This window comes from Arachis hypogaea, chromosome 8 (assembly GCF_003086295.3).
Source record: "Arachis hypogaea cultivar Tifrunner chromosome 8, arahy.Tifrunner.gnm2.J5K5, whole genome shotgun sequence".
Lineage (NCBI taxonomy): Eukaryota > Viridiplantae > Streptophyta > Magnoliopsida > Fabales > Fabaceae > Arachis > Arachis hypogaea.
The window spans coordinates 13,485,348-13,510,675 of record NC_092043.1 but is presented as its reverse complement, the minus strand read 5'-3'; the positions used below and the strand labels follow the sequence as shown (position 1 = coordinate 13,510,675).

General features: G+C 32.1%; 3 protein-coding genes across 5 annotated transcripts; 2 read left to right on the top strand and 1 right to left on the bottom strand.

The window, feature by feature from the left end:
• Positions 1–46: 46 nt before the first annotated feature.
• LOC112706200 (isoamylase 3, chloroplastic) lies at positions 47–12,744 on the bottom strand. Of its 2 annotated transcripts, XM_029288336.2 has the most exons (25): positions 12,479–12,744; positions 12,325–12,388; positions 12,148–12,216; positions 11,066–11,223; positions 10,305–10,398; positions 10,136–10,156; positions 9,513–9,749; positions 9,196–9,300; positions 8,160–8,264; positions 7,702–7,836; positions 7,489–7,575; positions 6,835–6,886; positions 6,504–6,567; positions 5,655–5,754; positions 4,638–4,738; positions 3,582–3,633; positions 3,270–3,332; positions 2,791–2,880; positions 2,639–2,711; positions 1,916–1,995; positions 1,303–1,407; positions 1,124–1,222; positions 966–1,027; positions 642–750; positions 47–476 (listed from the first exon to the last, which is right to left on the bottom strand). In XM_029288336.2, the coding sequence occupies exons 1-25, from the start codon at positions 12,613–12,615 to the stop codon at positions 330–332; spliced, it is 2,409 nt and encodes an 802-aa protein (XP_029144169.1). In that variant the 5' UTR covers positions 12,616–12,744; the 3' UTR covers positions 47–329. The 2 variants fall into 2 exon arrangements, with proteins under 2 accessions (XP_029144169.1, XP_025613159.1); XM_025757374.3 differs by lacking the exon at positions 10,136–10,156.
• Positions 12,745–12,799: 55 nt separating this feature from the next.
• LOC112706201 (uncharacterized) lies at positions 12,800–16,620 on the top strand. Of its 2 annotated transcripts, XM_025757375.3 has the most exons (6): positions 12,800–12,926; positions 13,185–13,370; positions 13,864–13,910; positions 13,993–14,148; positions 15,086–15,150; positions 16,340–16,620. In XM_025757375.3, the coding sequence occupies exons 4-6, from the start codon at positions 14,004–14,006 to the stop codon at positions 16,406–16,408; spliced, it is 279 nt and encodes a 92-aa protein (XP_025613160.1). In that variant the 5' UTR covers positions 12,800–12,926; positions 13,185–13,370; positions 13,864–13,910; positions 13,993–14,003; the 3' UTR covers positions 16,409–16,620. The 2 variants fall into 2 exon arrangements, with proteins under 2 accessions (XP_025613160.1, XP_025613161.1); XM_025757376.3 differs by lacking the exon at positions 12,800–12,926 and having other exon boundaries at positions 13,999–14,148.
• Positions 16,621–18,209: 1,589 nt separating this feature from the next.
• LOC112706199 (uncharacterized) lies at positions 18,210–19,570 on the top strand. The gene has a single exon (XM_025757373.3). It carries the CDS (start codon positions 18,730–18,732, stop codon positions 19,309–19,311), a length of 582 nt encoding a protein of 193 aa, XP_025613158.1. The 5' UTR covers positions 18,210–18,729; the 3' UTR covers positions 19,312–19,570.
• Positions 19,571–25,328: the final 5,758 nt, after the last annotated feature.

Below are 25,328 nucleotides of genomic sequence, written 5' to 3'. Positions count from 1 at the left end.
GTCAATCTCGCAAATCGCAATATAAATATACGCAAGAAAATAGATATAGATTGATAACAACATTTATTGAACTCGATCATCTGAACATCTTAACATCTTAACCTGACTTTCTATTATAACCTGACTCTATATAATGCTAAATCCTGTAAATCATATTAGTTCAAGATTTGCAGTCTTATTACTATTCTTCGTCTTTTCTTTTCTTCTATTTTACTTTTTCTTTTTCTCGGGTGCCTATACATCCGGCCTTTATATAATACAAAATATAAATCTCAGATCAAGCTTATGAACCATTTCAGTATCTGAGATACGTCTATGTTAATCACATTTTATTGTACAATTGTGAGAGGGGGATTCTCCAATGAAAACTTGGCCTCAAGAAGAATGGAGGAGTATGGTGCAATGTTGTAGGTATTTCCTTTGCAGGGGAGACCATCAAGGTTAAAGTCATCGGGAGAGACAAGATTAGTATCCACCTGCATTCGCGTCAAGAATTCAACTTAACATGAGTATAAAATTTATAAGGAAACAATTTGCTGGCAATGGCATCCTCTAAAAAAAGTTGATGTTAGTGCTGAACACAAATTTCATGCTAAAATCTTATTTGGATGCGTACTAAAAGGAGGAGAATTGAAACTTACCACACGAAACCAGCTCCTCTTAGTTGGAGGTGTTGGAAGCATAACCTCAACAAAGAAGTCATGAGCATTAAATGCCAAATAGATGTCTCCTCCACTGTTGTCATGAAGACTGTATACACACGCAATGCACAGAGAAAATGCAAAGCAATTAATGTCAGGTCATTCAGTCATTGTCTTTTTTAGTATTAGATTCGAAGTACATTCCAAGACCAAGATGTAGTTTCCAGCAACACTGTTTAGATTCATTGTGTAAAAGCACTACAAAAAATTCTTCCAGGATTTACCAATCCCAATTCCTTATCAAAGATGTACATATATTCTTACGTGAATGCAAGAAATTTGCTTTCATAGTTGTCCCAATTGTGTTCATGCCACGTGATGTCAGTCTGCCAAGAAAAAAGAGTTCCATAAGCACAAATGAGGGTGTGTGCTACCATAAGATTTGCAGCATTAGTTTACATAACGTGAAGCAAACAGATCACCTTGCTGAGAAAATTTTCATGACTGAATACTTTATGTGCATGCCGGTACTCTATAACTTTGGAGAAAAACCTAAAGTGGTCATTCTTCCGCGCATCCAACTATTGAAAAAAATATTATGCTGTCAGTAAATAGTCAGTAAGAAACTGTCAAAAGTGAAATCGGCAGGTTATAGACTTGCCTGATCCCACAAGAAATTATTAATAGAAGAATCATGCCCATAACTATTGTTATTTCCATAGCGAGTGTGGCCATACTCGTCTCCCATTAGCATCATAGGTGTGCCCTGCAGTCATTACAAAATTCTAAAATTCCTACTTTGCCTTGAGTGGTAGCATAATGCAAATCAATAAAATCATACCACATCATCTCGAATTTTACTTTATAAAACAAAATAAGTTGAAAAGGTAATATAGTGCTATGACCTGAAATCCTGAATTACATATACTGTCTGAGAAACCCATGGTTTACATTTGGTGATTAACTTCTTTAAACATTTTTACATTTGGCACAATGTCCTAATTAACAAAATTGAAGGCAGGTTATTGCATTTTATATCTCTATAGTTTATATGTATATCAAGACATGCAACTGGGAAAGATGTGGAAATTTGGGAAAGAGCTCCTCTAAAGTAGGTTTGTCTTTAAGACTTATGTGAGAGAATATTCACTTTCTTCCTTTAAAGACATGCTGACTTCAGAAGAGTTATATACAAACAAAATGATTACAGAATTTCAAGCACTATTTTCTGCTAATAAACAACTGAAATATGACTAACTAGTTGGTATGTGAACCTGAGATATCATCAATGCCAAATGGAAGTTTTTCATTTGTCGTGAACGTAAAGCTTTTATGCTAGCATCATCAGTTTCCCCTGTCAAACAAATAGTTTTTTCCAGTAAAATGATAATAATTAAATAGGCAGACTTATACAGCAAACCAAATATTGCTCACTTATCAGAATTCAATTCCTTTCTCAAAAATGTCTACACAAAATGAGAAAGAAATAGGGAAGAGAAGCAATCCCAAAACAAATCAATGAGATAATCAGTTTGGTACTCAAAATGTGTGTGTGATGACGAACAAAATACAAGTTCCAACAATTGCTACCAATGACTGCAACATGGTTGCATATCAAGGACATCCATGCTTCAGAAAACAATTAAAATAACACTGCATTTTACAAACTAGTGATGATAAAATATGAAGCCTGTTGTGTCATAGTTGGATAAACTTCATTGATTTTTTTAGGTGGGGAGTTACAAGGAGAGCCAAAGGCCCAGAAAAACAAAAATCTAGGAACCATGGATCACACGGGGTGAACTTCAGTCATTATGGCATGCACTACTTGTGACTCGTAAGTGTTCTTCAGACATCCAGATTGTAGTACTATTATTAGTCTTGGGTTTCATGTTATACAATTATATCATTCTATATGCTGGAATAATTAATCTAAAAGAAAAAAGGCCATTGTAAAAGAAAGAAGCAAAGGTAAACAGTGTAGTGCAAGAAGCTACCTTCAAAACCACAGTTCCAACTAAAATTGTCATTGCTTCCATCCATTCCACCTTCGCCATTGGCTTCATTGTGCTATGAAACCAACAACCAAGTAAGGTGCCAAAATTTTGATAAACAGTGGATATTTGACTAGAATTAGGAGGGTTGGTACCTTGCAATTGTATGACACAAGATCATACAAGGTAAACCCATCGTGTGCAATAACAAAGTTAATACTATGATATGGTCTACGGTTGTTCACCTGTAAGACAAACAAATGCAGATGGGAACATTATTATAGAATTATTCATATAGCAATTTTAGAAACTGAAGTGCTGGATATGGTAGTTTGACTGTTTAATAAGTTTGACTGTTCAATGGAGCAATCAGTTTGATGAGTGCAAGAAAAATCCTTAAGTTTGATGACCCTTGTGATGAGCATGTGAAAAATGGCCAACTTAGGGACTCAGGGTACATGTGTTAATGTAAACTACTGTGAGTCAAAAGTAATTCCCATTAGTTTAATCTAATATTCTGCCACATAAGTTCAACTTCATAAGTCAGAGATATAATACCATTCTCAAAACACTCTCAATAGCATAAGCTTTAGAAGAGTTGGTCTTTGACAGGGAATATAGTAGTGATGCTTACTTTATAAAGATCAGAAGATCCAGCAACCCGAGTTGCAAAACTCCCCTTCATACCAGCATCACCCTAGAACATTTTCAAAGGAAGAAAATAAATTAGCAATAAATTAAACAGTTCATAAGTCAAATCATAGAATATAGCAAAGACAAGCAGTAGTCCCATCTGATTATTTACGTAGTTTCTTGTTTCTCATATAACATTATAGAATGGGTAGTTCTGTTTGCCTAAACTACCTATTGCAAATCATACCATTAAAGGTCAGGTAATTTGAGGGTCTAAATTAGGTTTCTTTTTTCTTTCCCTCTTAAAAATTACCTTGAAAAATTTCCGCAAATCATCACGGTATTTCCCATTCCATTCAGCCCATCTATGTCAAAGAAAAATAGTCAATAGAGGAAACAGGTTTTCTATTTTAACAATAAATGAATCTCTCTAGAGCAGAACCCCGTTCCAAGAATGTATGTGGATATTGTCCTTGAAATACTCTTTTGTGTTCTAAACAAAACCATATTTATGCAGTTCAGATGAAGATTTTGGCCATTGGAACAGATTACATGATGCTGAAGTGATCATTTCATGCTGAAGGGTAGAACTTAAAACAACTAACATGTCATGCAACCGTTGGTGAATTCAATTGCAGAATCAGAATAATCCAATTATCATATTAATTTTTATGTCACAAAACTAGCAAAGTTGATACTTGTCAGGGGGTGAAAGCCGGAATCGAAAAGCAAAAAAAAAAAAAAAAAATTCTCAAATATCATTATAGCAAGCCACTGAATTCAATATCAATAACTAAACTAGAAACCTAAACACAATGTCAAGATTAAAACAAAAAAAGTCATGAAGGCTTCATATGTGGAATGTTGTGTATTGTTTGCTTCCAACTATAAAAACGAGTGAAATTGATATTTATTTATGAAACAGTAGAGCCAACCTCCTTACAACAGAAGAGGTCGACCTTTGAGATTCTTCAAAACAAGTAATTATGAAAAACATACTACAGGACAATGGGAGACCTGTGGCCTCCCTCTCTAATTCTCACTTAGTACTTGTTGTCTACCTCCACACTTCCTCTTTCCACTTTTACATTCACATTTCACACCCCAAGTTCCATCCCTAGCGAAATCAACATTCAATGATGCTTCTTAGGCATGAATCTTCCAGTTACTTTCACATTATGTCCTCCTTATTCTCATGCGAAAATCCTCCATCACATCCCTTTTTTGTAGCATAAGCATTATAAATGGAAGTCTAAAATCACCCAAGCATGTAGTTCATCAACTTTCATGATTTGTGGATTGTATTAAAGAGTATTCTTAGAATGATCATACATACTTAAACAGTAAAAGTTCTAAGAAAATAAATTACCGATCCCAATTTGGGAAACTTCCAACAAGATAAAGACCTCCACAGTCCCAAGGCTCTGCAATAATTTTACATCTCGATAAGACTGCATCTTTAGCAATTGCCTGCAAAAGAATAAAACTGATAGGATCAATTAATTATAAAATAAAATTTGGGCCAGTTTCCTAGCCGAGATAGAGAATAACTAGCACTCAATGATGTCTTCAAATTTAGAAACTGTAGAAGTGTTTAAAACCAAAGTACCAAACCAACAAAACTAACCAAGAACTTCTGAAACTCAACTACATCCAACTATGTCTCTCAGTTTCGGTTGGTAGCTCAGCTCCCATTGGTTTCTAAACAATTCATTCAATTAGACCGGGTTTTGAAATAATCTGGAGGTCTTCTTTTCTACCTGTTTACAAGTTTAGCATGATAAAGAGGTGAAATCGTGCTCAAATCCTTACCCGACTTTTTTATATAGTGCTCTTCATGCCTGTACCCAAATCCCAGTAGCAGATTCTAAGCGGGTAAAGCTGCAAATTCGTCTGGCATTGAATTAACAGTCTTTCCTGCTATTGCTTTGAATGTTATTAATGTGTTGTGACAAAATCTGAAGTCTTAATTTATCATTTGAATAACCATTAACCAAAGAGGTTATCTGTTTATACTTACATAAGCTACAGGAACTCTTTATATGCCTAAAATCCCTTGAACCAGACCGATCTAAATTGAATGTTACGGTTTAGATTCATTCAATTAGATACAACATGTGAGTTTAGTTTCATCAGCCCTGTAGTTTGCTAATTACATTGGTTCAACGCTAAGAATCATGTACCCTGACAGAAAACTACAACATTGGCAAATCTAGTATGTCCAGAATTTTGTGTTGCTTTTATGTCTAACAAAATGTCCATAGCTTGTCAGGCATCCTTTTCAGATAATATGTGAAATAGTGAAATGGTTGAACCAAATTTATGAACTTCATACCAGCATTCAAGAAAATGCCCATCATATCTATATTCTAGGATATAAATTTACCCTAATCAGAGGGGGAGCGTTAAGGGGGGAACCATCAGTTCCTCGACAAAGGACACTTGCAAGATCAAATCGAAATCCATCCACATGATATTCAGTGACCCTACAATAAAGTGAAACCGAAAAAGAGAATTGATGATGCTAATTAGTTACATAAGCAAACAGAATAAATAGAATTTACAGAACAGAAAATAATGCTTCCACAAATAGAAAATTAAAAAGAAAAATTATGACTAGTTTTGAATTATTAGTACTGCTAATGGCATCACAAAAGATGAGTTGTTAATATAGGTACTATTGCCTATAATGTAGGTTTAGCAATTTTAGGACCATCAATGATTGGGGAACATGGATCCATTGGCAACTCCTTTGGAAAAATTGTGGAATAGTATTTCTTTCCTGTATTTCAAATACTCTCATTGTGTAAATATTCCATTCGAAAAAGATAAAATTCAAAACAATTGGGAATTTTCGGGAATTGGATGCAATTATTAGTTCATGATCCGAGTAAAAGCACCAAAAATGCTCACAAAATTTTAAAGCACTAAAGATAGGTAAACATTACAAGATTCCCATAGAGGCAAACTGATGTTATGGATTAATGCTTGGCTAGAAAAGAATCATGGCAAAAGCATAAGGGCAAACAAGTATAATGTTAATGTTTTATAGAACATCATGAGCAACTGAACATGTAATGGATTAAGAAACCACAAAAATTGTATACTCTAAAGTATCAAGCCTGTTTGAGATAAATGAATAGGGAGTTGTTCTTAGATGAAATGAACTAAATTGATCAAGATATACACAACTGGCCAGTGTATAAATATCATATTTTATGCAAGTAGTCCATACCAGTGTCTTAGGCTGTCAAGGATGAGCTCCATGACCACAGGATGGTTACAATTCAATGTATTTCCTGAAGAAAAATATTCACTCCAAGTGAGAGTACTTATATTGATATAGGTCTAGTATTACTAGATGAGATCACCTACATAAACCAAATGATGCATACTAAAATTTAGCTGCTAGCAATTAAATCAAAGGGAGCTGTTTATTCTCAAAATAGTGAAAGGAGAAAAAGTATTGCATAACAAATATCCTCAACACTCGAGAAAAATGTGGAACAGGTAATACATTGAATTGTTGATATAAAATTTTGATAGTAAGACGAAGATAAACTTACCACAGCCAGAGTAGTTCAGTAGTTGACCATCATTGTCCAACATGTAGTAAACCTGTAGAAAAGAAGAAATTTTAGAAGAGTAAAAGCAAATCAACAATCTATATAACTAAACAAACATTGGCTGATTAGTGAATAGATAATACCAAAGACAAAAGGACAACTTGAGAAGGAAACTAAGCAGGAAATGCCTTTGTAATTTGTAGCAATGTAAATTGTAGTTCTAAGATCGTGCACAACTACTACATTTCAAAGGCCACTAAATCCATGTACTGCTTATGTCAAGAATTTGAATCAACCGGATACCTTACCTCCTAACTCTGTCGCATGGATGGTATTAAACATATTATCTGATATTATTACTTACACGGATCTTATTGTCACCACTACATTTTTCATTAATATACATAATGCTACATTTCTAGATCATTTCTTTTCTTGTATACACCTTGTTTTCAACCTGTGTACAATTATTACGCTATGCTATTTGGAGTCTTATAAAGTAAACTTCCTTAATTCCTTTTCCTTTATCCTAAAAAATAAAAGATGATTAAAAAAAAAGGAAAGCCAAATTTATAAGAACGCCCGACCATAATGTATGGTATTGCAGGTATACCAATGCACAAATAACACACTTTGCCAAAAAAATAGAATTACCTTATTATCTATACCACGAAATGAAGTAGTGTAAGGATTAGGATCATCTGCCTCATTAGTATGATTATAGACAACATCCAAAATAACCTAAGTGTGAATAAGATTTATTGCAAGTGAGATATAAGATATGAGATGTTATAAAATAAGGTAGAAAAGCAAAACAATATAAAGTAGGTTACACTCCAAACTCAAGTCAGTGGAATTCAAAGTTACCTCTATGCCAGCAGAATGTAAAGCTTTAACCATTAACTTGAATTCCCGGGAAGCATTAACTGGTCCTCCACCAGCACTAGCATAGCGACTCATAGGGGAAAAGAAATTTATTGTTGAATAACCCCATGTATTGATCTTGAAAAGCAAAAAAATAACAATGAACTGTCAGTACAACTGTATAAGCCACATAATATGTCAAATTCATATACACTGTCACTTAACATATCACAAACCCTATTTGCTTTTCAGATTTCTGCACCAGCTGAATGAGAATGAAAACATAGTTATTCTACCTACATGTGTGTTTATGCTATTACATATTTCTTCAGAATTCATGGGTAGACTACCAGACAGAAGAGTGTTATTTGTCTACTGGGACTCAAAAATACACTGTAAATAATGAAGGGCTTCCACACAAAACTATGCCGCAAATAATAGATCATGATACTTTATATTACCATGTGATCTCTGGGGTTTGGTCGTCTTTGGAACTCCATTTCGTCAAACTCAAAGACAGGTAGCAACTCCACTGCATTGATACCAAGCTCTAGAAGGTGTGGGATCTTAGAGATGAGAAAAAGATCAAGTTAAAATGACAAGGAAATAAATATTTTTACAAAGGATATAATAAAGCATAAGCAGCATTATTTCCTAAACTTGGAGACACCAGGTAACAATATAGGTCTAGTTTCAAATTTGAGCTTGTTTTAAATTTCAAGCAATTTTAAATTTGGACAGAGAAAATAATATAGGTCTAGTTTCATCACAATTCTTTGTATCGCAATTTAAGTGTTAAAAACAACTGCCTTTTCACTCGTTTAATAAAAGGCTGAACAGAACTCTAGGATCTAAGTTATTCACATTTTTCAATACGCAGACATTTTCATATATGGTGTTTAAATATTTGTTGAACCATGGTTGTACAAAATATTGGCTAAATAACAAGAATTTATTATGATGTCATTATAACTCTTTAGGAACTTTCAACTGAAAATCTTAAAAGGGGTCTGCCTTCTATTACTTTAAAGTGCTAGATAACTTCCACATTTCATTGGAAAATTAATATGTTGCCTATATTCAAATCCACACCATTGTCGGTGACATTTTCTAGAGGACCCAAAGGAGAACTTCCCACAGATTTAATCATACTATGTACAACATAAATACGTTGTTAGTGTATACTGGAAACCAAGCAATGAGCACTAAAATTAAGGGCGAGTCTAGTAATATGAAAAAACACGTTTAATATGTGTCCATTTTTAACACTACACTATAGCAAATGCTATGTGTGCCAAGCTTCTTGTTACAAATATATTCAACCCAGATCCTCCAAGTATGTAACTCTTAACACTTCTTATATTTTTTTGACACTAGGTTTCATTTGGTCAAACTTGAGGGCAGGCTTTACTTACAGAAATGGAAGATTTTAAAACATATGAACATAGCATTGCGTCAAATTCACCTTAAGAATATAAAGAATAACACAAATATTACCTTCTCAATCACGCCAAGATAGCTACCACGAATGTTATTTTCCAGCCCACTAGATTCATCACTTGTAAATGCACGGACATTCATCTCATATATAACAAGATCTTTCTGCAAGTGCATCAGTGAAGCATATTGAGAATCAAAGCAAACATTATACATCATTCAACCAGGAAGACAAAATGAGCAGTAAAATTTAAACTACTAGACAACAGCTTTAAACCAGCTTATATGAAGCCTTAATACAAGGACAATAATGTGATAAGTATCGTTTAGGAGCAACAATAGACATTTATGCAGTCAAAAGACCCAAAAGACCAAACCTCAGGAATATTTGGAAGCTTGCAATTTTCTCCCCAGTCAAAAGGTAAGCTGTCAAAATCATATGTGCCGAGAAACTTAAACAACTTCATGCTAATGTCCCCAAAATATCGCCGACCTTCTATTAGTTTTGCATAAGGATCAACAAGCACAATGTTGCTGTCAAATCGATGCCCCTTACCCCAGTCTTGAGGCCCATCTATGCGATATCCATACAGAACATTGCTCCGAGGCAGATCCTGAGCATTGAAAAGAAAAAAATATATATTAAAATCAAAATTGAACTTTGGTAAAAAGGAAGAAGTAAAAATGTATATCACGCAGCTAGCAGCAACAATAGTCCAATAAAATCCAATGGCCTTATCTCATTTAGTTAGAATTTGTACGGGTAAATTAGAAAGTGTTAGGTACATTTTTGTTCCAAGGATGTTTGATGAAATTATCGCAAAATGAGTGCCAAAAAAAAAAAAAAAAAAAACCCAAAATGCATCACCATTCAACACCAACATATATCACACACAAACCAGCCGATGTCAGCATCCAAACATAAAAGCCATTTAATTCCCTACATCACAGTCAACACTTTGTGAGGAAACAGTGCAGTTATAATAAATTTCAGACTTACCTGTTTATTCTGACTAAAACACTGTAACAGGGAAAATATTGCATATTAGTACAATATTAGGAATACTATTTTGATTATTGCATTATTGCTATATTTTTAAGGTTGCGATTTTAACCAAAAACAAGGCAAAGCTGAGTTTAGCTTCTCAGGCAGTTGCTAGAAGATATACCTCAATGCAAATGTGCCAAACGTCCCCTGTTTTGTTTAAATGAGGATCCAAAGCCAATTCTATCATGCCACCATCCAGTGCATCCATGCTTCCACTAAAAATTAAAATAATAAAAAAGTATGTAAGACAACTATATGTTTCATGACTATATTAACCTTTTGCATAGATTGGTAAATTGAATAGATGGTATGAAGGATGAGAAAGACAGCCTCTACTCGTAAAAAATTTACAGATCTTGAATGACAGGGATCTTCGTCAAAATTTGACACAAAAGACAAGGAACTAAAACTACATTTGACTGAGAGCAAGAAAAAATGAATTGTACAGAAATGGTCAATGAGCTATCACACCTTGTGAATACACTTGATCCAGAAGCCTAAAACTCTGACAAGAATAATATCCTAGGTTTTAACATTCACTTATGTTGCTCCTCATCATAAGGCCATGCCAAAAAAACCTAACCCAAGAAACAATGTGAAACCGTTCTCAAGATATATCTCAGTCTAGAATTCACAGCTCAAGAGCTTGCAGCTTTCAAAATTGATGTGAAAATCAGTGCAAGTCTTGAATCCTTATTAATAAGGTTCTTTCTTCACGTTTTATTTTTTGAGCAGATTTAGAAAGTCGCTAATCATTGAAACAAATTGCAGTTTGAGAAAAGAAAGACTCCTGAGAATTTGAACAAAGTACATTTTTTATTTTTAAATTTGATTCATGCACTGGGAAGAGTGAACTAATGATGCAAAAAGAATCTAATTTACCTCTCAGGAGGGACTAAACAAAGTGTGACAGCAGTTGCATGCTGTGAAAAAATAGCAAAATTGATCCCATTGTCAACTTCTGATACACCCAATGGAAATGCCTGGCCTGGAAAGGTTTTCCATGATGGTCTGCTCTCAATCACTTGTAAGGCTTCTTCCTGAAATTGCAAAGTGAAGCATTTTGATGACATTAATCACAGTAAATCTATATTACACCATAACAGTGGCATAGTTTATTTCTCTTTTTTTATGTTGGTAGGTAGGGGTTGGGTTGGGACTAGGGAGTGGAGGAGTAAGTAAGAAAACGTAAAATCTTGTTGATCTTGTTGATGATGGTGATTTTTCTTTTTGATATTTTTTCGTCTGCACCATGGTAGGGCAACTTTGCAGCATGTCTCCCATCATTGGATTTCTCCTTTACAGCAAGGGACTTGAGTTTAACAACAAACAACTATATTACTAAACTCCAGGTTATTTGCACTGCAGTTGCAATAGATAGCAAACAACTTCATCTCAAAAGCCATTACCGTTTCATTCTCCAGATATGACAATAAATTGCATATCCAATAATTTGTTTGAAAATAAAAAAAGCTCACTAGTTCATGAAGAGACAATAAATAAAATTCCTTGCAGTTGCACAACCTAGCATCTTAATTGCTAACCATCTAAGTTTTCATTTTGTTTTCTCTTTTAATTAATATTTTCTCCCCTCATATCTGATGTTAAAAGAGCCCTGTTGGTGATGATCACCAATCATATACCAAAAGTGGTAGTCTGTATGTATGGCTCTAGGTATCATAGATTTTTTTTTTTTTTCAAGTTTCATTCGATGAGGATTCAGATTAAATGGGGAAAATATATCCAGGTTAGCTCCAAGACTTCACAATTGAAGACAAATCAATGAATGCTAGCAAACCAGCATTTGATAGTGATAGTGATATTGAGTTGCATGACCTACTAATATATCAGTTTGCATTCCATGTTTATCCAATTGTTATTACAATCATTCTGTTCGTTTTTGTAAGAACCAGAAACTCTTTAATCTTTTATAAAAAGCCTGTAACGCAAAAAGGCGCACACACCTCAGTTACACCCTCTGTTGAACGAGCACCGTGAGCATTACTTGTCCTAAGCTTGCCACTGTTCCTTCCCTAACCAATGCCAAAGTTCCAGTCAAAATTCCACAAACAGCTATCTATATATGATGAGAAATTGAGAATACACACACACATTAGCAGCGGAATACTTGATCGCATTACCTCGTTGAAAACTCCACCAGTGCTATTTGATTTGCTTCCCGAAGCTTGCGTGTTCAATTTCAATCTAATCAGATCCACGAGCAATAAATAAGTAGATAGAAAAATGTAAATCCAGGAACAAAAGCATAAGAATAATTAAGATGTGCAATAGTACCCGAAGTGACCGGAGAAGGAGTTTCCGGCGAATGAAGTGCGGGAGGCGTTGATGCCGCCAGAAAGTGAGGAAGCGAAGAGTGTGGAGTGAGCGGTGGTGGCAGCTCTTGAGCCGCAGAGCAAAGGCTGGTGAAGCATCGAGGTGATGATTGAGAGAGAGTGATTGGAATAATGGAATTGTTTCGGTGTTATTCTATTTATTATTGTAGAAATAAATATAAATTTATAAAAAATAATGGTGATGAGGAATTGGGAGTGGAGAGTGGAAGAGGAGCGTGGGACTGTGTTGCATCTGCATATTTTAAAAGCAGTTAGTGAGGCAGCTGGTTCAAGGGGATGGGACAATCATATATTCATATTCATCAAATCAAGCCTTTCATTAATCACAGGACAACTTCATTTTTGTGCAATTTTTGGCTGCTTCAACAAGTGTTGATTAGATTTCTTATGTAATTTTCCTTCTCTTCTTACATTATTAGGACTAATTATTATGTTTTTCTGCGTGTTTTCCTTTCTCTTCTTCCAGAATTATGATAAGTATATTCTCCATTATTTTTTTTATTTTGGTTCGCAAATTTTATTGAATCTCGTGCTACAACTTTAGATTAAAAAAAGCAGCACTGCGAATTTCATGTACGTCACGTGTGCTTGGATTAATTTGTAAACAAAAGTAATTATTTATTTTCTTTCTTGAAAAATAAATGAAGGATCTAAACGTCATTTTGGATCCCCAAAAAATAAAAAAAAAATAAGGCCTGATTCAGGAACCCGCCACAGTGTCACTTCTTCTCCCTCACTCCAGCATTTCTCGTCTCAGTCTGCCGCCGCCGCTGTTCTTCCCTTCCTCGTGCCGGCCGTCGTGTATTTTCCTATCCTACGCCTTCCCTTCACTGGTTCGTATTCTTCTCTTTTTTGTTCCTGTCTGTTTTTTTCTTTTACCTTTTCTTTTTCTTTTCCCCATTTTTCTGCTTTTTAGTTGCTTTTGTTCCTTTGCTTCTGTTAATTTTGGTCTCTTCACTGCGAACTTTTGCTTCCATCGTCCGTTCCTTCTAATGCTCCTGTAACTTCGCTTCTGTTGCTTCTATAGTTCTGTTATTTGATTGGTTGTTGCTGCTGCTATGTTGTGGCTTATGAGTTATGAAATTCTTGATTTGGTATGTTAATTCTTGTTAATGTTATGTTATGAGCTTATTGATTTGGTATGGTTGCTGCTGCTGCTGTGAAAAAGATGTTATTACTGTGATAATGACCTTGGTTGATGGTTTTGAATTTTTACCTGAGAGCATGTTTGTGTTTTTGTGTGTTTATTCATGATTTTATATGTTATTTTAGAAAAATACAAATTCTTAACTAGGGGAAAATAAACTCTCAATGTGAATTGTGCAGCTCCCCAACAGGGACAAAACAAGAGTTTGAATTGTTCCCAATCTCAGGTATGTATTTTTCTCTGTTTTGTTCTGCTATTCCTTGTGTATGCAATTATCTTTTTCATGTGTTATCTTCATTATTGAAAAGGAGAAGAAAAGATGCCTCTAGGGCTGATTCTAGGCATAGGAAGAGCTTTTCGAAGGAAGAGGACTTCTTCATTGGACATTCTATCATCAAAACGTGCTCCACGAGGTTACTACAAGGGCAAGAACTGCAAGCCTACTGGTTTCCATACCCGTAAAGGTACAGTTTACTTTAAAATTTTCTTAATTTCGTCTTAGCCTTTATAAATGTTATCTTTTGTCCACGTCCACGGATGTCAGAATCGACAATATGGGTTCCTGCTCTCCGAAGCCACTTTGATTTATTCTTCCTTCATTTCAATTGTCATTGTTTGTTCTTTTAAAAAATTTATGAATTAGATGACCCAGATTCGTGTTATTTTGTTTCTTAATCCTTTTCACTCTCTACAGTCTCATAAGAATCGCTATACCTTCCCTTTGCTGTTATTGTTTGTTTATACAATTTGAAAGCTTCTTAATTCTTGTGAAATGAATGAATTAAATTTTTATTTTGTGTGAAATTTTTTCCTTTCTTTGATATCGATGTATAACTTGGGAACCTTTTTTCATTTTTTATCATAATTTTATGTTTCTATGACTTTGATTTGCTGATGGCTGCTTGCCATGAAATAATGCTCAATTCTTCACGTGATAGTTTGAGGGATTGTAGTTTACTCAGCTGCCAGCTCAGTCAGTTAGAATTAGTAGTAGTTAGAAGCTGTTTAGTTAGTTATACTAGATGAATATTTAGACTTAGCTAAGTGTAACTCATACATGTATATTAGCATAACCTGATAATACAGTGACTGTGCATTGATTCATTTTATCGTTTTTACCCTTCTTGTCACTCTTAGCTTGCTTTCTCTCTCGTTCTCTAACTTTATCACAAGCTTTCGTGATACCTATACTGCATTTAGAAAGTTTGGCTCTGTCATGACTCTAGATTCATTACTGAACTTTTAGTTGGAGAGATCAGTCATATGCTTATTAGTATCCATCAACTTTTTTGGTTTTCTTTTTTCATAAATATATTTGCTACTTTCTACAGTTATTGTCAATAGTTCATTTTTTTTCCTTTTTGCCTGTCAAGTTGAATGTAAATTTGCACTTTGTTGCAGGTGGGTATGTGGTGGTGCAAGAAAAATTGCCAAACTATATAGTCCCTGATTTGACAGATTTTAAGGTTTGAATTGTACACCCAGTTTGCATTTTCACTGGTGTTTTGTTAATCCTTTTGTTTTCAACATGATTACAAATTTGCAATGCTGAGATAAGTTCCCATGGAAAATTTTGTGCCAAGAGATGGTTCTCCTGGTGGCTACGAGGGAAAAGAAAATGAAGATATCTGGGGAAGGAAGGGTAAAGGAAGGAGGGGGTTAGAGAATTTCATTTCATTGATTAGGGAGTTTAAAACCCTCATTGTTGGGGAACTCCAAAGTAGCATTTGTTTCTTATCTTAGGACAAAAAGGATGGAGACTGAGGTAGCTGTAAAGGAAGGAACACTAGAGATGCATATTTGCCTTCCATTCGTTCGGGTAGTACAGAAATTTGCTTAAAAACTTCCCACGAGTCAAGACATGTCTCGTGTCTCTATTTTAAAGTATACAAGTTATCTTAAAATTTGTCTCGACACAGAGACAACATTAAGCTTTTGTCAAGACATGTATTTGTCCCCAATATTTTTTTATCACCTCTGTTTTTATGACAAGAACCAAATGCTACTTAAATATAAGTATGGTTTATAAAGGGGCTAGTAAAAGCTCTAAAGTGCCTGTTAGCGTTATCACTCTAATAAATCTCGGAAAACAAGGATAAGTGCTCTTGAAGTCTCTTCCTTTTCTCCATTCCCCCTCAAAAGCATAACTCTCAAACAGTCAAACAAGTACTAGTAGATAATTTGACATTGTTTCTTTGTTAAGCTCTTTAATTCTTCTATCTTTAAGCTTCTCTAGTATATCATTATTTATGTTTCTTCAGCTTCCTTCGCCCTTAGCTTAGGTGCATCCCGATACATAGTAGCTTTGTGTGAGTGGCTTTAATAGTTAATAGTTTTGGGACTAACATGGAACAGTTGGTCAAACAATGGCTGGTTGAGCCTAATAGTAATATTATAGGCAACATTAGGATCCACAATGGCAATAAGTATTCTTGTGATGTGGTAATACCGTTAAATTGTGTTGTGTGATCTCTTTTATCATAGTAGTACATTTTTTACTTCCATAGACATTTTTTCCAGCTTAAAATGTCTGACTATGGTTTCATCACTTCATTGATTATTTCCTTTTATGAATGATCAAAACCATAATCTCTCACTGATGAATTTTAGTCCATAACTGTCAGTGCTCATTAGCATCATTCTTTCTTTATGCAGCTCAAACCATATGTATCTCAATGTCCTAGAGATGTCAAGACCTCAGAGGCTTCTGCATTGACTAAGTAAACCAAATGGAGTAGTGTAAGGTGGTTTCTTTGTAACACTGCAGACTATTTCTTTGGAGAAGAGTTGGTAGAAATAGCCCTTCGTTTGAATGGTCATGCTTTTGTGATTATTACATTTGCTGTATTGACTGGCCCAAAATATCTGTTATGTGACAATGATACTACACGACTTAGACTATCAAAACCATTAATAAATTTTTGCTGTTATTTTCCTATGGTTTCTTTGGTATTACTGTACTTCTGGGTAAAAGCGAATCAACTCAACTCAGCATGGCAACGCATGAATTTACATATTGCATTTATATGGATTTGAATTTCCACAAAGCCAGAAAATTGAGACGCATGGAGAGATAATGACTCGTAAAGGGTCAAGAAGCAAATTTTACCAGACCATAAAAAATATTAAAAAGCAAACTCCAAAAACAACTAGAGCAAAGTACCTTTTTTTCCCCCTAAACATCACAAGGATGTTTCTGGTTTTTTTTTTTTTTTTTTTTTGTCATCCCGTTATGTCATAAGTATTCTGAAAGTGATTTAATGTTATTCTTTATCTTTAAATTTGTCAAAAGTTTTGATAAAGTTCTGAGTGCTTTTTAAATTAATGGATAAACAAATTAAAAGTAACAATAAGGGCAGAAAAAACACATTTAAAATGAGATTTTTTAAGCTGAAAAACAAGACTATAGATAAAGTATTTCATAAGAAATCGTGATTATGATGTATTTTATTAATTTAAATATAGTCATACTGTTATTATTATCTTACTTCTCTAACAAATTCATTTTACCAAAAGATATACCACAAAAAATTTTAGGTAATTAATATTTTTTATATTTAACTCATTTTTAATTAAAAATACTTATCTTTAACATTTTTCGTGTACGGAGTCCTTGAAGCGTGACCGGTCAACAATAAGAAATTAAGAATTGCTTAGAGGTTAGCTTGGTGGATTCGAGTGCTGTTATTGTTTAAGAGCTTTTTGGTGGAAAGCAATATATAAAGAATAAGAATAATCATATATCATATTGGCAATAAAATACGGTTGATATATTTAATAAATAAAGTTACGCCTTAATTTTTAAGCTTATCCAATTTACCACAAAGAAATAAACAATAAAAGCTTATCTTTTCATAATTAAGGTGTTAAATACATTATTGACGAAGGTTTAATAAATTTCAGAATGTTTTGATTTTGAGACACCAATAATTATTAAACTCGTCTAAATTTCAACATAATAACAAAAATGAAAAATAATAACACATTTTTTAAGTATATTTGATGTGTTAAAAAAATTATGTAAAAGAACAAATTAAAATTCTTAAAATTGCGTATTAAATTAAATATAATCAATTAATAATTTTTAAAAAAAATCAAAGAATATACAATTACTTTTCATGGAATTAGGAAAGTACAGTTGTCACATATCACAGAATGTATAAGACATGGCAACGTACCATTGGTTGTACTGAAAGTAACCAGTGAACCACTCTTCCCAGCCAGTACCACTGTCTCAGTGGGCCCCAACCAAACTTATTCTTTATATTTTTGTTGGTGATTTAAAAAAAATAAACGACAACTAAAAAAAATAAACAAAAAATTATTTAAGAAAGATAATTTTGCTAAATATTATTTTTAAATTTGTTTTAAGACAACGAAAATTTTACTTGGGAAAAAGAATTTTCATTACAATCTTTACCATGATATTTGTTATTATATTTGTATCTTTTAAAATTAACTAAAGATCAATATATTATTTTTAGGATATGATATTTCAAATTTTTAATATTAAAAGATCAATAAATTCAGAATAATCTTATAAATTACTGACAATAACAAAAATATTCACACCGTCTGTCAAATATAATATCTCTTTTTTTATATTTAAAAGAAAGAGAAAGATTAATAAAATAAATAAATAAAGAAATTACCTGAGAAGCCAAAATCTATTGTCTTTCCTTTTCATCCCCAATAGTCAACAACATTACAAATTTACACTCACCACCAAAATACAAAACGACTACGTTTCAGTCGTTTACCAGCACGGTTGCTTTGATTTTGTCCACGCCGCCCAAGCCTTTTGCGTTTTCCACATACTCAACAATCAGCGCATCAAAACCGTCCACTTAAAACACGTGTCGTGATCCAAACCGTCCAATTAATTCCAAGTCCATTTTTTTAGTCCTGTCAAAAAGAACCATTTTGGAGGAAGCTCCCATGAACTATCATGGAAAGTGAAACACACCATCATCACCACCACCAGCACCACCACATTCATTCATGTATAAAAATGTAGGAAGAGCGATGAAGCTTTTGTTGCAAAAATGGCGAGCTTCAACCTCAAAAGAGTACTCACCAATAACAAGCAGAAGAAGAACAATAATAACGAACGAGATGATTTTGGAAGATTCAAACCAGGTGGCGGTGGTTGCAAGAAGCATCCGAAACACCACCAATCCCCCGGCGTGTGCTCTCTCTGTTTGAACGATAGGCTTCTTCAACTTTCTTCTTCTTCTAGCGCTTCTGTTATTGGCGGCGGTTCTTCTTGTTCTTCTTCTGTTTCTTCTTTGTCCTCGTATTATTCTTCTTCTTCAGCTTCTTCCTGTGCTTCTCCCGTATCGCGTCATTTTCCTCTTACTTCTGAAGGAAAACGAAGCTCTACACTTTCGATCTTTCTGTTGAGTGGTGCCAAGCATAACAATAATAATGGACTTCTCAAGAGTAGGTCAATGGCGGTTGATCATGATTATCATCGTCGAAGCAAGAAGAAGAGTGGATTTTGGTCCAAGTTGCTTCCTTCTAAGAGCAAGAGAATAAATACAATGGAGGAAAAAGACGCTAACAAGGTGGTGGTGCTTCGTTCTAGTTCTATGAGAGAAACAACGGTCACCGTAGCTACCTCATGAACATTATTATTATTCTTTTTTTTTTTCTTTCTTTTATGAATTTTCGGTAGATTTTTCATTTTTGGTTTTTTTATTCTTAGGTTTTCAAATTTCTTCTACTTTTCTTTCTTTAATTTCCTTCCAAAAAAAAAGGAAATAGAGATCAGATCTTGTATTGCATGCATTATAAGCAATCAGCTGAGCATGTGTATTATAATTATATTCGATCTGTACATAACTATATATTCGATCCACCCATTTTTGAAAGAGAAAACAAAAAGTGAAAGTACATATACACAATATATATATATATATATATATATATATATATATATATATATATATATATATATATACATGTAATATTTGTTTGTAGTTTTGTACAATTAGAGGTACGTATAGATTCACGGATATTCAATATGCCAGGCTCGTCATTATTCAGGAGAGGATAATAATAATAATAAGTAATACTATAATAAAGATGTTTAAAATATTTTTTTTAAATATTTATTATTAACTAAAATTTAATATTTATAATTGATTAAATTATATTATTTTTGTCAAAAATATATCAGACATATTGATTTGATTGAAAAATCGATAAATTAAATCTTGAATCGATTTAAATTAATATTATTTTTTACAGAAAATAACTATAATAACTTTATTATAAAAAATGACTAAAATATTTTTATTATATATTTTTTAATTTTAAATATCCTAAATTCTAACCCTATAACTAGGGATGACAATCGGAGAAGCCTGTCCCGCCCCGCTCCGCTCCGCCCCGCCAGAAGTCCGCTCTTTGGTGGGCTGACCCGCCCCACCCCTTCTAGTGAGGCGGTCCTAGAATCCTAGCCCGCCCCATCTAACTGCGGGCTGGCGGGTTGGCGGGCTAAGTCCGCCAAAGCTCCTCTTTTTTTTTTACTATTAACTACTAAGTAATGTATATAATTTCTAATGGCATAAAAAATTATATTTTTATATTAACAAACATTAAAGTCTTTGTAATTATAAATATCTAATAAATATAATTATAAACCAAATTTTCATTCAAAATATAAGTATAAATATTCTCTCCAAAGCAAAATAAACATAATCCAAAACATAATTATAAATATTGTCTCTAAAATAACATAAATATAATTCAAAACACTCAATTTTTATCTTCATACTCTTGTAAGTTAGGTTGGAGGAAGTTAGGTTTTGGCAAAAAATTACAAAAATACCCCCTCACTAAAAAAAACCTTAGCCCGACTGGAAAGCCCGTCCCGCCCCGCCAAAGCCCGCCAAACCTCGCAATTTAAGCGGTGCGGGTTAGGCGGACTTTTGCTATTTGGCGGTCCCAATTTTCCAGCCCAACCTGCCTTTTTTGGCGGGTTACGCGGGCCGGCCCGGCGGATTTAGGCCCGTTTGCCACCCCTACCTATAACGACAAAAAAAAAGGGTAGGATTCTTAATATATATATATATATATATATATATATATAAAAGAGTATTTTAGTTATTTTTTATAATAGAAATATTGTAATTATTTTTTATAAAAAAATTTTAATTTAGACCAGTTTAAGGTATAGTTTATCGATTTTTTTGTCAAATCAATTTATCTGATCTAATTTTGATAAAAATAACATAGTTTAATCAATTATATGTATTAAATTTTAACTACTTAAAAACATATTTAAAAAAAGACATTTTAAGCATCTTTATCTAAGTAACTCCCTAATAATAATATAAGAATAGTGATATATGACAAATATTAATTTCTAAATATTAAATTATTTTAAATTTTAATAATATAAAAATAAAAAATTATTCAAAAATATTAATTAATATTAATAAAAATACTAACCTCTAGTATTTTTCATAATATAACTCATTATTATTCCATTTAGATTATTTGATTCTTCTATTATTTTTATTTGCTTGTGATAATTGAATATTGTTGTGGCGGTTATATTTACACATACATAAGAGAGAGAGGTCATCAAAGAATAATAGAATATTATTTAGAAGGCGCAGATCAGAGGGATATATATATACTGGCATGCCTTGGCTGTATGTATGTATGTATAGATATGGCTGTAAGTCTGTAACAACTAACAACCAGCTAAGGCTGGTCTCATAAATTTATAACATATAGTATGCTAATTTAATGAAAATTTCTCTTGGTAGGTTACAAATTTCAATGAAGTGGTACGACTTTGAATTTTCTTATACATTTTATCGAATAAGGTTAGAACTTAAAGCATGGTCAGAATTTATTATTTTTATCAAATAATTAATTATTAATATTAAAAATATAAACTAAGATATATTATTAGATTAAATAAATTAAATTAATGATTAAAAATAAAAAACAAAAAATAATAAATTATGATAATTTTTTAACATGTTTTCATTTATTTGATTTTACATGATTTCTATATTTTGTCTTTAGTCTTTTACACATGCGGAGATTAGTGCCTTAGTGGTATTACGAGGAGTAATGTTATTTGAATTTGATTATCCCAAAATAAATATCATTATAACGTAATTTGAGAATACAAGAAAAGAATTTTATTGTTAAATTGACTTAAGAGAAGAACGAAACATCCTTCATAAATATATGTACTTTTGTGACACAATGAATAGGTATCTATATGAAAAAATAAATAAAAATTCAAGTACAATTAATTTTATGCGAAGTTTATAGCTAAAAAAAATAATTAAATAATTTAATTGATTTAACTAAATTTTTAGCACTTGAATTTTCACAAAAAAAAACAAATCATGAAATTAAATGAAAAAAAAAATTGCGTAGAAAATGCATAACCCTAGTTGTACTTGACAGCATAATATAGTTGATATCCGTGGGGCATACACGTTATTCCTGGAAATTTCGTTTGCATGCGTTGTAAAGTAGAAACAGCTGAAAGTTAATGTCTTCTATCTCGTGTCTGGAACAAGCAATTAAAAATTCAGCGAAAGCAGAAACAAGACCCAGATCCAATCTTCACGCCAGTTTCCAAGACCACAAATACAATTCTTGTTTGAATACTCTATTCTTTGTTCTTTATTATGCAAAAGAAATCACTTTCACATATATAACTATAACCACATATTAACAGGATAGAGTTTATAAAATGAATAATTAATATAAATTATTGTAAATCCATCAAGCTCGTTTAATTTAATTTGTTCTCTTCTAAAACTTAAATTTAAACTATTGATTATTGTGTGTAAATTATTGAATATACATGTATATTATGGCTGGATATTGTTTGACTTTTCTACCAATACAAACGGAAAATTGGTATTCTATTTCTGGACTAACTTTTTAAAGAAAAATGAAAAATTGTATACTAATGTTTTGGAATAATGTTTTGAAAGATATTAAGGCACTCGATCGTTGATGGATGAGAGGTTGCGTTATTTGTCTTGGATTTACTAATCAGATCATATCAACAAGCTTAAATAATATAGTTTTTTTATAATTTTATTATATTTCATCTACAAACTATTGTATTAATATTCCACGTCATATATAAACATATATTGGATGTCATCAGAGAATAACTTAATGATAATAATAAAAAAATCTTTTTGTTAAAATACTTAATTTTTTGAAAAATATTAGAGGATTAATATTTTTAGTAAAAAAAATTGGTTTTAACTGTAAAATACAAGACAAAAACAAATAGAAATAGCAATACCATTCAAGTTTTTTAGAATGACAAGTTTTTGGAAGGATGGGACGGAGTTAAGTTTAGGTAATACTCACTCCTATCCGCTCCGTTATATATATAATATATATAATTTTAATATATAATATGCATAATATATGTAAAATAATTAGTAAATAATTAATAATATTATATTATATTTAAATTTTTACTTTAATTTTTTAATTTATGTTATGTATGTGATGATGGTTATATAAATTTTGAAATTTAATTTTATTTATTAGATTTTAACAACTATAGGGCGGATAGGGACAAGACAGATACTCGCAGGAGCAGATTAAAATTTAACGTTTTACTACTCATAAAAGTAAGGTAAATTCTATAAGAGTTGTTGCACGACAGAATGGGATCAGATAAAGTAAAAACACCATTGTCATCCCTAAAAACAAGAGTCGCCTATTTTTTTAATATCTTATCATTTTCAATGTACATATTAACATATTATATTATTATCTTTCCTTTGCCAAAATTTTGAAAGCATTACACATTAATGCATAATACTAATACTAGTGTTGGATTTGCCACCTTTTACAGTAATCGTGAAACGTGAATGGCTACGGTGCAAACCAAATTTTTTGCACCAATATTTTTTTTGTCATGGGCACCAATATAAAACTCAGTTGGAAGGCCACTTAGTCAAAACAATCCAGAGAACTAACGCCTTTCGTCCTACACTTAAGCCCACTTTAGTTTAATTGGGCTCCTCACATACCAAAACAAAAAATGGAACGCCCTTTGCCTTCGCCCTTCTTCAGAATGATGAAAGGTTCAAATAAAAAATTAAAAAACCAACTTAGATTGTTTGAGTGGTCAGCTTACTCATTCACTTAAATAAATATTAGGAATTCGAATTTTATCGTGTGCATGTATCAATCTATTAGCTAAACCATTAAATGGAGCTCCGATCTGCGACGAATTAGTCATTAGCCTGTCGAGCTGGGAGATACAATAAACAACAAAAAAAAGTTAAAAAAAAATCAAGTTGAATTGGTCCAGTAGTTAGCTCGTTAGTCCGTTAAGCAAGTATGGAAATTTAGTCCGTTAAGCAAGTATGGAAATTCGAATCCCGCCATACAGCAACCCATTAGTCAGCGACAATAAAAAAAACCCCAAAAAAAGTTCAAATCGGTTTCACAAGACACAAACCATATAGTATCACGGGAATGGATTCTCTCGATTTTTTTTCTACAATTGAGAAAGTAAAGTGTGATCTCTCACCATTAATTTTATAAGTGGGACAAAAAATAAATATAAAAGAGAGAATAATAAAAGGTTAAAAATCACACTTTACACTCTCAATTTTTTTTCAACAATTGAGAGAATTTATTCTCCAATATCACCACATGGTTCACACTTCACAACACACTTGTCCACGGCCGTTAATAATATAGGTTTTTTTATTCAAATAAATAAAAAAAAGATTATTTCTTTAAATACGCACGACTATAAATAATTTTCAAAATGCGCAGCTCCATTTTAGGTCCATCATTCACAAAATGATATACACTCCAACTCAACTTTAGTGTCACGAAATGGTTCAGGTTTCCATTTCAAGGCCAGCATCCACAAAATGGATGTTTTAAGGCCGGCGTCCACAAATTGGACCATAATAATAGTAGTGCACACGAAATAAAACTAGATGAATGCATTTTATTTATTTATTTTAACAATGAGAAAAACTATATTATAAAATTTCTATAATTCTATATATTCATACAGTCAATGTTTAAGGTCAAAGTTTGTGTTTTTGTGCTTGCAGAAGATAAATAAATTATAACATCGTAAGAACAAAAATAAAAAGGACAAGACAATTTTGGTAATTTTTATTAAAATTAATTTTGATAAAATAAATATTACTTGAATAATATCAGTTAAAATTATTTATAAATAAATAATTAATTAATTATTAAAAAATATAATATTATCTTTTAAAGTATATTTATTTTTTTGTATTTTTTTAATATATTATAATTTTTTACTATTATAATAAAAATTAATATTTATTTATAAAATTAAAATAACATAAAAATTAACAATTTTTAAGTATTTTTTTAGTAAAATTTAATATTTATTTATTAAATTAAAAATAATATATAAAATAACATCTTTTTATGTACTCTTGATATTTTTATTTTTAGTATTTTTTTAAATATTTTTAATAATCTTATGTTTATTATTAACCTTAATCAATTGGTCAAAATTACTGCTCAAACAACTTAATCAATTAAATTAATTATTAACCTTAATTAATTATTACTGTATTGTTCTATATTATATTATTTAATTTTGTATTATCATTGAAATTAATGCGCA